This window comes from Dysidea avara, chromosome 9, assembly GCF_963678975.1.
Source record: "Dysidea avara chromosome 9, odDysAvar1.4, whole genome shotgun sequence".
Classification (NCBI taxonomy): Eukaryota; Metazoa; Porifera; class Demospongiae; order Dictyoceratida; family Dysideidae; genus Dysidea; species Dysidea avara.
This window is the reverse complement of record NC_089280.1, coordinates 30621113-30633417: the sequence shown is the minus strand read 5'-3', so window position 1 is coordinate 30633417 and position 12305 is coordinate 30621113. Positions and strand designations below refer to the sequence as shown.

The 12305-nt window shown below is 41.9% G+C and overlaps 1 protein-coding gene and 1 long non-coding RNA gene across 3 annotated transcripts in view; one reads left to right on the top strand and one right to left on the bottom strand.

Annotated features, from left to right (window-relative positions):
• Nucleotides 1-12305, bottom strand: part of LOC136267056 (uncharacterized) — a 47026-nt gene that overhangs the window by 30405 nt on the left and 4316 nt on the right. Inside the window, exons 2-4 of one of the 2 annotated variants that reach the window (XR_010706469.1) lie at nt 10118-10276; nt 7783-7870; nt 7319-7441 (exon numbers count right to left, since the gene is read on the bottom strand). This is a non-coding gene — a long non-coding RNA (uncharacterized lncRNA). Of the gene's footprint in view, nt 1-7318; nt 7442-7782; nt 7871-10117; nt 10590-12305 lie in introns of those variants that run through there. The other variant, XR_010706468.1, reaches the window with a different exon arrangement.
• Nucleotides 563-1935, top strand: LOC136267043 (serine/threonine-protein kinase fray2-like). Its single transcript, XM_066062107.1, has 2 exons — nt 563-783; nt 829-1935. Exons 1-2 carry the CDS (start codon nt 627-629, stop codon nt 1899-1901), a joined length of 1230 nt encoding a protein of 409 aa, XP_065918179.1. The 5' UTR covers nt 563-626; the 3' UTR covers nt 1902-1935.

Genomic DNA, 12305 nt, shown 5'->3' with positions numbered 1-12305 from the left:
GATACAAAAAGAGACACCCCCAATGCATTGATCAGTTGTGGCCCAATTACAGGAGAGAAGAGTATCAGTCACCACCACTGATGGGGCAGTATCAATACCAGAACAGACCACCCCCACAATATCGTAACAGACTGTGGGTCCTGGCTATATGCTTCACCTGTGGAGCATATGGCCACCTGGCATCCAGTTGTGGGACAAGAGTGTCCATATCCTTTGTACCATCCTGTGGTGAGCAGTGTTGCTGATGTGTTTCAATGTACAGAACAGAGTGCTTGTGGTATATGTGTTGATAACCTGGTTACTGGGTAAACCAACATCAAGAGAGTGTTGATGAGACTAGGGCTAAGATCTCAGAGCATGTGACTAAATACTGGAGATGTTGATGATACTGAGGGTAATAGTGGTATGTATGACATGGCTGATATGTATTATATTTCAGGCTCAGTCTCTCATATCAACGGTGTTTGACCAGTTTTCTTAAAATAACAGCTATGTTTACAGCTCAAAAAAAAAATTTTTTTTTATAAATAAAATCTATATAGTCCCACAATCGAACCCACCAATCGACCTTTTTCTTAGCTAGAACACGTGTGACAGCTCAAGAACGACGCGGTCTACTTTCAACGATGACTGACATCAATGCGACGCTTCAGAAACTGTCTGACCAGTTTCAATCACTGCGGGAAGATGTGAACTCGATCAAACGACGAAAATCAAAGAAGAAGAAATCGTCTCGTCGCTCCAGAAGCCGCGAGAGACGCCACCGTTCTCGAAGTAGAACCAGCCCTCGGAGAGGGCGTAGAACCAGATCTAACAGTCCTCGGAGAGGGCGAAGATCCCGCTCTCAGAGTAGAGGAGGATATTCTCCACGTGTCTCCCGTTCCCGGAGTAGATCTCCCTCTCGGAGTAGAGGATCACCACGCTCTCGGAGCAGAGAAAGTGGAATAACATGCTCCCCAAGTAAGGCACGCTCTCGGAGTAGAACAGGCCATAGAGACGGCAAATCACGATCCCGGAGTAGGAGCTACTCGCGATCACAGAGCAGGGGTCATTCACGTTCCCGGTGTGGAACAAGACACTCCAGATCTCGTTCTCGGAGTAGAACACCTAGCCCAGTGTCAAAGTTTAGGAACTGGGAAGATCTGTCAGACGACCCAGACTATGAAGAACAAGTAGTCTTTCATGAGTCAGATACTGAGACTCGCACTGCCAAGACTGCTCCACCAACCAGACTGGCAGAAGTCACTGGTGAGACAGCAGCCTTCTTGAAAGAGAAATGCTCCAAGAGATTGGAAAGTGCAAATCGGCTGACAACTAGAAATGCCTATGCCCTTCCCAAAGTCCCAGCCACAAGGACATCAGTGCTTGATGCCTACATGAAACCGGAGGTTTCCCAGACTGCAAAGGCATCAGATAGAGAACTGGGGTCAATTCAAAGCGCTGTACTAGATGCCATGGCACCTCTCACTGCCATTGTTGAGGCTGACGCCAAAGGTGACAATGTCACACACAGACAGGCGGTTAATGCTGCAAAGGCAGCCATTGAACTGGTTGGCAATGCAAATGCCAGAATTAACCACATGAGGAGGACTAAGATCATCACTCAGATGAACAAAGCACTCCTCCCTTTAACTGAAGAGGATGACAACTTCATTGATGCTGCCCCATCCTTATTTGGGCCAGCCTTTGCTCAGAAGTCCAAAGAGCTGGTGGACCAAGTCAAGGCCATGAGATTCCACCTCCCTGGACACAAGGACAACAAGCATCAGTTTTTTCGAAATGTCCCCCCCAACAGCAGGGGGGGATACCAGTACAGCCAGAGGCCAAGGAGGGGAGGAAATCACAGTGGCCGAGGATACAGACGTCCCATGCAAGGGCAGAGGCCCCAGTGGAACAAATGAACCTTTTGACGCATACAGATGTTCAAAATTTTCTGATAATAGATTTCAAAAGTACGTTGAAAAATCACCTAGCATGCCTGGGCATAATTCCCCCACTAGTAAACCATCCCCCAGCAGGGAGACTAGTTCATTACCAACCAAACTGGTTGAGGGTAACACAGGACCGGTGGGTCCTAAATGCAATCCAGGGTTATCTGATAGATTTCTCCTCAATGCCACATCAATCTGTAATACCTCACTGTCCTCAATACTCTGCAGAGCAGACTCACCTGATATCAGAGGAGGTAACCGAGTTACTACAGAAGGGGGCAATAGGGGAGATAGTACCGGTAAAGCAACCAGGATTTTATTCGAACCTCTTTCTTGTTCCCAAGAAAGATGGAGGGAAACGCCCAGTAATAAATCTCAAATCTCTAAACAACTTTGTAAACAAGGAACATTTCAAGATGGAGGGCATCCATACATTGAAAGACATCCTGCGACAGGGGGACTGGTTAGCCAAAATAGATCTAAAGGACGCCTTTTTCTCAATACCCATTCACCCAAGCCACAGAAAGTTCCTCAGGTTCACTTTCAAAGAGAGGGCCTACCAATTCAACTGCCTACCCTTCGGCCTATCCTCAGCTCCTTGGGTGTTTACAAAAACCCTAAAACCAGCACTTGCCATTCTCAGGGAAAGAGGTGTACGGCTAATAGCCTACATCGACGACATACTAATTCTGGCGGAGTCCAGGGACCTGATCCTAGACCAGGTGACTGGAATGCTATACCTCCTACAATGTCTGGGATTTATTGTAAACACCAAGAAATCAGTACTGAATCCAGCTCAGGTGATAGAATTCCTGGGCCTGTCTGTGGACTCAGTAGCAATGGAGATCAGGCTTCCTCCAATCAAAATCAAACAGATTCGAGCAGAGGCTCGCAAACTAGCAAGGCAAAAATCAGTCTCAGCCCGCATGCTTGCACAACTACTGGGCAAGATGAATGCTACAAATTGTGTCCTTCCTCCAGGGCCCCTGTTTTATCGCTACCTACAAATGGCTCTAACCAACACATTGGAGCAGAGCTCTCAATGCTACGAAGCACAAGTTCCTCTGACACAAGAGTGTCTGGAGGAGCTGGAATGGTGGGACAGCAACATGTGCAGGTGGAATGGCAAGACACTTGTACAAAGGGATATAGATCTAGTGATCGAATCCAATGCATCCCTGGAGGGATGGGGTGCCCACTGCTCCAGACAGAGAACAGGGGGACCTTGGTCCCAGCAGGAACGGTCGATGCACATCAATTGCCTCGAACTGCTTGCAGCGACTCTGGCAACCAAAACCTTTGCAAAGTCCAAGACCTCAATATCCATCCTACTGAGAATCGACAACACCACAGCAGTAGCCTACATAAACAACCTGGGAGGAACAGTCTCCAGGGAATTGGTGATGCTCACAAGGAACCTGTGGATGTGGTGCCTGGAAAGGAATATCCACATTACAGCAGTACACTTGCCAGGTGCACTGAACACAATAGCCGACACAGAGTCTCGGGAAATGTTGGACAGGACAGACTGGAAATTGAACCCTGTGATATTCCAGAAAATTACCACCCTCTATGGACCCCTAGACATGGACCTGTTTGCATCCAGACTGTCCACCCAGTGCCCACACTACTTCAGCTGGCGGCCAGATCCTTATGCACTGGCAACAGATGCATTCCTCCAGGACTGGACTGCCATGAAGTGCTATGCGAATCCCCCATGGAATCTGGTGGGTCGGGTGCTTGCACAAGTACAATCCCAACAGACTCAAGTAGTGCTAGTAGCTCCTGTCTGGAAGGCACAACCATGGTTTCCAACACTTCTGAACATGTTGATAGACCATCCTCGGTTAATCATTCCAACACCGAGGAAGCCAATCAGCGTAGATCCCATGCCACTTCTTCCTCAGTTAGCCGTATGGCACATCTCAGGAATAAGTTCCGAAGTCAGAACCTTTCAGAAGAAGTTACAGCACTGCTCCTCAAGTCATGGAGGACCAAAACAAACAAGTCCTATGACTCACTGTTTGGAAAATGGCATAGCTGGTGTGTTGAACGGTCTTTCAATCCATTTTCTGGACCTGTAACCAATGTTGCCAATTTCCTGGCACAGCTGTGTGCAGAAGGGTACCAATACAGTTCAATAAATTCCTATAGATCTGCCATTTCGTCAGTACATGAGAAAGTAGATGGTTATAATGTGGGACAACACCCACTAATATCCAGACTACTGAAGGGAATCTTCCATGATAGGCCTCCACTACCTAGATATACTAGCACGTGGAATGTCCAGACTGTGCTGAATTATCTAGAAGGTCTGGGAGAAAATCAATCCCTGCCCTTGAAAGATCTATCATGGAAATTAGCCATGTTGCTTGCCCTTACACGCCCTTCACGATCAGCAGACTTATCTCAGCTAGACTTGAAAAGAAGAGTACACAAACCAGATGGTATGTGTTTCTATCCTAATGTGTTAGCAAAGCAATCCAGGCAAGGTTCACAGATAGCTCATTTCTTTTTTCCTTCCTTACCTGAAAATCCTACATTGTGCCCAGTAATGACTCTTAAAGCATACGAGGATAGAACCAAGCCCATCCGTGATAATGAGACAAGGTTGTTTATCTCTTTCATCAAGCCATACAAGGCTGTGACTTCCAGCTCAGTGGCTCGTTGGCTTAAAGCTGTGTTAACTGCAGCTGGGATAGACACTGCAATATTTTCAGCACATTTCACCAGAGGTGCATCTTCCTCTGCAGCTGCAAAAGTTGGCATTACCACCAATGACATTCTTAAGGCAGCTGACTGGAGTTCTGAGTCAGTGTTTCAGAAATTTTATTATAAACCATCTGACAATCTGTCATATGGTAGAGCAGTTCTGTCCAATTCAGCTACAAACAACACCGTTGATATGAGAGACTGAGCCTTCTGAAATATAATTCATAAATGGCTCAGACCACGAAGTGGTTGCATGCTATTTAGAATTGTATGAAGAAGGTGAAGTTGAACATATCAACGGTCCCACCCACCCACCCTTGTAGGTTTTCTCAAGCTAATCAAAGGTCGATTGGTGGGTTCGATTGTGGGACTATATAGATTTTATTTATAAAAAAAAAATTTTTTTTTTGAGCTGTAAACATAGCTGTTATTTTAAGAAAACTGGTCAAACACCGTTGATATGTTCAACTTCACCTTCTTCATACAATTCTAAATAGCATGCAACCACTTCGTGGTCTGAGCCATTTATGAATTATGCACACAAGACAGTAGTATGCCTGACATTTACAAATGCGTCCTGAAACAATTCCAAAGTTCTGGAAAGTTGAGTCCAGTGGACTACAACAAATAACTGATGTTTAAGAGCACCTGAGAGAAAATATGGCATTTTGGCAAAATGTTTTATTTTAGACTGCATAAAGAATGGGTATCACCTGTCACTTAAGTTTGGTCCCACACACTTCCAGCATAACCACAAGTCAACAATAATCCAGTGAGTTCGTAAATGAAGCAAACAAAACCTATTAGTGCAGCACTGGTAGATGACAGCCCCTACATATGTAGCCCTCACTCAGTTGTCTACTCATCAGACAAGCTGCATCTGGTTCTTTACCTAAAGTATCTAAACCAGTTCCTACATGTGTTGAGCTTTAAGCATGAAGACCTCTAACTGCTGCCCAATGTTCGTCAATGTTGCATCATCCTGCTGGCCACAGGATACAGGTGATTAATAAACAAATACAATCACATCTCAACAAGATTTACTATGTTATGGCAAGCTTGTGTAGGCAGCCATATATACATTAATGTTTGAATATATCATAATTTGTATGGCTCCATTAAAAAAAATTCTGGCCAATAGAAAGTGGATACATTTCCCCTTAAAAATATATATAACCTCATTTATTGTGCTTTTTCCTTTACATTTCCTTTGCTTCGGTTTTTAAACCAGGCACACAAGCTGTGGGCAAGTTCAGATACATGGTTGGTTAATTCCAGATGAGTGAGTTAGCTAGCTAGCTGCATGGCGTTTAGTTTTTGTCTAGTAAAGTATATAATTATGTTGTAACACAGTGGCATAAATGTGTGTTGTGTGTATGTTGTGGGAAGCCATCATAGGTTAAGTTTTGGTTTGTAGGAGTACCACAAACAACATTTAGTGGTCCATAAATGTGGCACCAGTGAAGCATGCTAACTACACCTTGGGTTACCAAACAGTTGTGTGGCTTGAAAACAGCTTAAGACAAAAATGCTATCATCCTTCAAAATTTTATGCTTGTATGCGCCTACCTGTCAAAATTTTGTGTCGTAATACTCACTACCTGCCACAAAAGTTTAATATCCGGTAATTAATTTGTGGATTAATTAGGTAAGTGTGATCACAGCTGGCGTTAACGAAATTGACGGCGAAAAAAAGTAAATGAATGACAAAAAGATGTTGGACAACATAAGAGAGAAGAAAGGGGTAGTACTGGTATACTAGGTGTGATGGCTTCCAATGAATTTGCTGGAGTAATTACAGAAGTGATTAAATCATTGTGATATGTAGGCCCTCAAGCAGCAAATGGCTGTTTAGTGCGGCAGTGTGCCGTATATATAAAGATCGCGAAGCCGCGTAAGCGCTATTATTTATATGCAGAGAGATGACTAACAGTGATGAGATTCCTTGCAATCGGATGGTGATGAAGGAGCTACGAATACACTCTCATGGCAAGTTTGTAATGTTTTCACATTTGTTATTCATTGTACAATACATGTATGAAGTGATAAATGTACAACACATATGAGGTGGAAATATTCATGCTTCCATGGCGTGTTTATGGCGATTATTCTCGGCCGCCCACATGGTTAATCAGGTGCAGGTTGTACGGCACCACCTCCCTGTCTCGGAAGCGTGCACTAATTAGAAGTACACACTAACACTCAAAGTATTAAATTATTGGTCTCTAATGGTGTCCAGTATGATTACACATATATAGTAGCAGAATGAATGTGTGTCTGTACGAGTGTCTTGTACATACTTGAGTACATTTAAAATGTGAATAATCTGTTTCATAATAATGAAGATTTCAATCACTATCTCACTATGGACCCACCAAAGCCAGAATAGCAGGAACTGAGAATTGAAATTGTAGTTAGTGCAGTACGGTAGTACTGTTACAATGGTGTTGCTACTGCTTCATAAAACAGCAATTCTTTATATTCATTTAAGTCTAACAAGCAGCTGCTACAATGCTGGGTCCTTGTGCTGAGTTTCCTTACACTAAAGTATTGTTTTGGCTACGGTTTCAAATGCATTCCACGGCTTGTGTAAGCCACCAAATGTTTGCATACTGGCATTGCTACTGCATGTTAAAAACAATTAACTCTATGCACCAATACACTCATAAATTTACCTGGATACAATGCTTGGTCAGGTCTCCATACAACAATGTTCTGAACTCCCTGAATTTGCTGAATGGTTAGGCCATTGAAGGACTTTCCCCACTTCTCTAGTCATCATCGTTTAACCTCTGAGTCTAAAAATCAAGTACAGAAGTAACAGTTTAAAAATTCATCTTTTGCATCTGGACTATATGACAGTGCGTCATTGCAATACTGTCATTACTGGGGGGGGGGATGTGCAGTATAGTACGCACAACCCTAGTTGTCTCTACTATTTATCCTTTAATAGCCAGTACTGGTATCCTGGCTTGGATCTAGTTGTCTGCCAACTCAACTGAATGAGTCACTACTACCCGACTGTAACATTATCTACTGCTGCAAATACAGGGGTGTGGCATCTATAGCATCTTAGCCACACCCCAAAATCTCTTTGTGCAAACACGTCACTACTAACTGGTGCCATGTTTTTACTTACCAGCTAGTAGACATCATAACTTGTCTGCTAGCTCATGTGACTCTATATACCACTTCTGAGCTGCCAATACCACCAATACTGCCAATACCTGTAATAGAACAAACTCTTCTTATTTCTTTGCAAATATATAATAGTTCCTATAGTACATATAATTATTTATAATTTCTTTGCCATTCTGAGATTTGTCACAGGTACCATGTTACCTCTCTTGTGCATTCACTGGTAGTCAACAGGTCTATTGCAGCTAACTACATAGTATTGTGTGGCTAGTGAGCAGCTAGCTTGATTACACAAAAAAGTAAAAAGCAACTAGCATAGTCACGCCTACTCTGTGAACCAGCACTTGGACACCTGTGTGCTACTCAGGTGCTGGAAGTCAGCACAGGCAAATTCTCCTGGGGCAGGACTAGTAACCCACAGGAAGCTGTACTACATCCTACTGGCAAAGGTCTGGGCACCCGAAATCCCACCTGGGCCTTCATCCACTGTGTGAAACATGGAGACATGGACACACACACGCACGCACGCACGCACAAACACACACACTACAAGTTGTGATAAAAATTAGTTTATAAACTTTTGGGTGTTTAAATATTCTCCATACAAATTACAAAGTACAAGGACTCTGAGAAGTCTTTAATAGCCTCCAGAAGGAGCAAACTGTAAATACTCAAATGGGACTAATATAGACAATACAACAGCTCAATAAGCTGACTGATGATTGTGATTGTAATGTATGTTGCTGCTATACAGCAAGTGCACGGCTGCACACACACTACAAACACACACACACACACACACACACACACACACACACACACACACACACACACACACACACTACAAACACACACACTACACACACACACACACACACACACACACACACACACACACACACACACACTACAAACACACACACTACACACACACTACACACACACTACAAACACACACACACACACACACACACACACACACACACACACACACACACACACACACACACACACTACAAACACACACACTACACACACACTACACACACACTACAACACACACACACACACACACACACACACACACACACACACACTCACATACACTACAAACACACTACAAACACACACTCACATACACACAGCCACACATTAAAACATATTTTACACAAGCCCTGAGAGCCCCAAAGTCCAGCAATTGTACATACGTAGATGGAGGACAGACAGACAGGCATGTTAGCTAAAAGGTGGCAACACTTGTGGATATGGCCAAGTACAAAAAGGATGATATTGTCTACAATGAGTGATAACAGAATATAACAGAAAAAAGCTATAACACTGTGGCAGAAATGAGATAGACAAACAGCCAGCCACTACAACATTACTACACCCAAGAAGTATTGTAGTATTGATACAGCCAATTTGACAATAGTGAGACCTCCGTGAAATCACCAATGAAGAAAACTGGGTCCAAAAGAATAGCACAATAAGGTCACTATTGATAGCCACTGATGAGGTCATGGATCACATGATGTACTGACTGGACCTCACTGGAATAGACAAGTTGCAATAAGAGCTTTGACAACATGCTGGCTTCAACAATTTCAAGATGTGAATTGCTACGACAAAAAATCACCACAAAACTTTATAGCATGAAGTGTTGATGATATAATGGACAGTCTTAGAAGGTGAAAAAATGATGGGGCTTAATTGATGTGGCTTCAGTGGAAGGCACTATTCAAGAACATTCCGCAGACAAACAAAGAATGATGAAGCAACAAAAGAAATAATATAGCTATTAACAATTTGTGTAGCAATAAAATATCATCTTTTTTGTACAGGCTAAAATGTACAACAATTACTTTGATCAAGTGCAAAATACGTTTCTTGAAATAATATTATATACTTTGAATGAGTTCACATGGCAAGTTGTTCATATTTCAAACTTATTCTTGCTAATTGCTTTACTACTGGACTTTTGTGGCTACTCAGAATCATTATGTGACATATGTACTGTATAGCTTTTGGCTTTCAACAACAACAGCAACAACAACAACAACAACAACAACAACAACAACAACAACAACAACAACACGTAATACCATATAAAATAGTGCCTATAAGTGAAACAGGTTCCTGACAACCTCCATGGTAAAACTGACCACACACAACATCACATGGCAACTAGCAGAGTTGTATTGTCTACATTATTTACACAGTACTAAGTATGAACAACAACATTCTGCATTGAGTAATGTACAGTATTGTGTTGTATTGTGTGAGGGTCCATGGTCCCATGTGTACACATGTAATGTATGCACAGCACAGTAGCTCACATGATATTGGGAAGCCTGTGATCCACTAGTGGAAGTTGATGGGGTTGACGGGAGCCCTGATGGTCCTGGCAAATAATCTGATAGTGGTAATGACCCAATAACACTGCTAGTAATGGACAAGTCTGTTCCTAGTACACTTCTCTCCTTCACTAGCTTGTCCTGTATAATAACAATGACATGTCACATCTCTTTGGTCATCCTATTCTCTATCAACACTTCTACTACACCAAATTACAGGGACTAAAACAGGCTGCATAAATACTACTCACTCTTACACAAACCAATTACATATTTGCTATTTGTATTATCACAGCTAGAGGTGTACAGTTCAGCAAGACATTTTTAAAATGCACAATATTTGTTGAAACTGCACAAGTATTAGGACAATACTCATTTGTTCTCCCCATTGATGTATTCGTAGTTATGGATGCACTGGTTTAAACAAGCCACTAGTTGTCCAGTAGAGAACTTGCACTACACAAAAATTGTGTGACAAGTGAAGATTATTACTAACTATACTCTCTTGTCACAAGCAGATACTTGAAATTTAAATCCTGGCAATTTTTTTTAAAAGCTTTAAAACTGAACAGTTCACAAAACGGTTTTGTATAGCTGCGTTCAAGTAACATAGTCACTTCATTTTTTCATAACACATACTGTATATTAGAAAACTATGGCGGCACAAATCATTGGCAAATTTGACAAATTGTCCTTTTATTTGCCATACTTTTTTCCCTGCCAAAGCATATTTCCAGTCATCGTTTAATGTGTAGTGACACGTGACGAAGCATGATGATTCACCTACTATACGGTACCACTATACTGGTAGGATGGAGCAACTAGTGTTGCACCAATAATCGGATCAATTATCGTAAAAACTATACATCGGTTGTGATTTTTGTACATCAGTATCAGATCGGTACCATGACAGAAAAAGCAGCAGATACAGATGTATGCATTGTCTAGAATTACATGCTCTAGTGTACCAAATGATGTAAATGCATTGAGTTGCATTACAATGTTGTTTCTGCTTCAGTATACTGCCACTATAAGTAAACTAAATTGGTGGTAAGAGATTATATAGCATTGTGGCTTTGTTACCACTGTGGTGAGTAAATATGTGTCTAATACAGGGTCTTAGATACAAACATCCTGGTGTGCAGTGTTGCACCAATAATCTTTGAATTATCGGTAACAGCCAATATTAGCTAATTTTACAAGTATCGGTATCGGTTACAAAGTGAAATAATTTGCCGATTAACCGAAAACCACAATCAATCATTAATGACAACAACGAACAGGTGAAAGCGGTGAATGCAGCAGTAAGTGATGCAACATTTATTTGCTGTAACTGTTTTTATAGCTTGTTTGTTTGTGAAAGTATGGCTGCAAGACTACAGCAGGCTGTGTATATTTACTGGCTGCCCACACAATTAGTCAATCAAAGGGTCTGGAATCCCACTAAAAACACTGTTTGATAAGCTGGCTTAGCTGTTTTATAACTACTTGGCTTCCTTTTCCATGAAAGGGGTTAGTGGCAAAACTGTAGAAACATTGTAAAAATTGGCCACCCACGCAATTAATTACATTATCATTACAAATGCAATTTACACACATAAACTTTTGGTGATTTTCTGCTCACCCTCCCCTGTTCTGAAGAATAGAAGAATATCGGTTAACATCAGCATAATTGTCAGTTACAGGAATAGGTAAATAATCGGTATCGATAAATGTGAAAAAATGCATATCGGCACAACATTACTGGTGTGCTCAGATGGCTGAAGGGTGTCTGTCTGTCCATTGATCCCTGGGCAGTTAATCTGTAGGTCTGTATAGGTGCCTTTTCTGTAGGTACTTTTCTGTTTAACAAAAATCTTTTAGTTCCTTCATTAGAGACGTGTGGGTGGAAGGGAGTGCCATTAGGGCCGGTTAATAAAAATACCAATCTTCGAAGGCCATAGACAATGTGTTCTGTGGCTTATAAAAAACATGGCTATAGATTTCACGAAAACTAACAGCTTTGACCCTCTGGCTGTGTCGAGATTTGATCATCTGTATTACATAATAATAGACAGTCAAGTGCTGTAATATGATCAGTTTGTTAAATATCTTTGAAATTAGTTGCTAAAGAAATGCTGTCAGTTTTCAGTACAGTCACAGAGAGCTGCTTAAGCTTACCACTTCACAT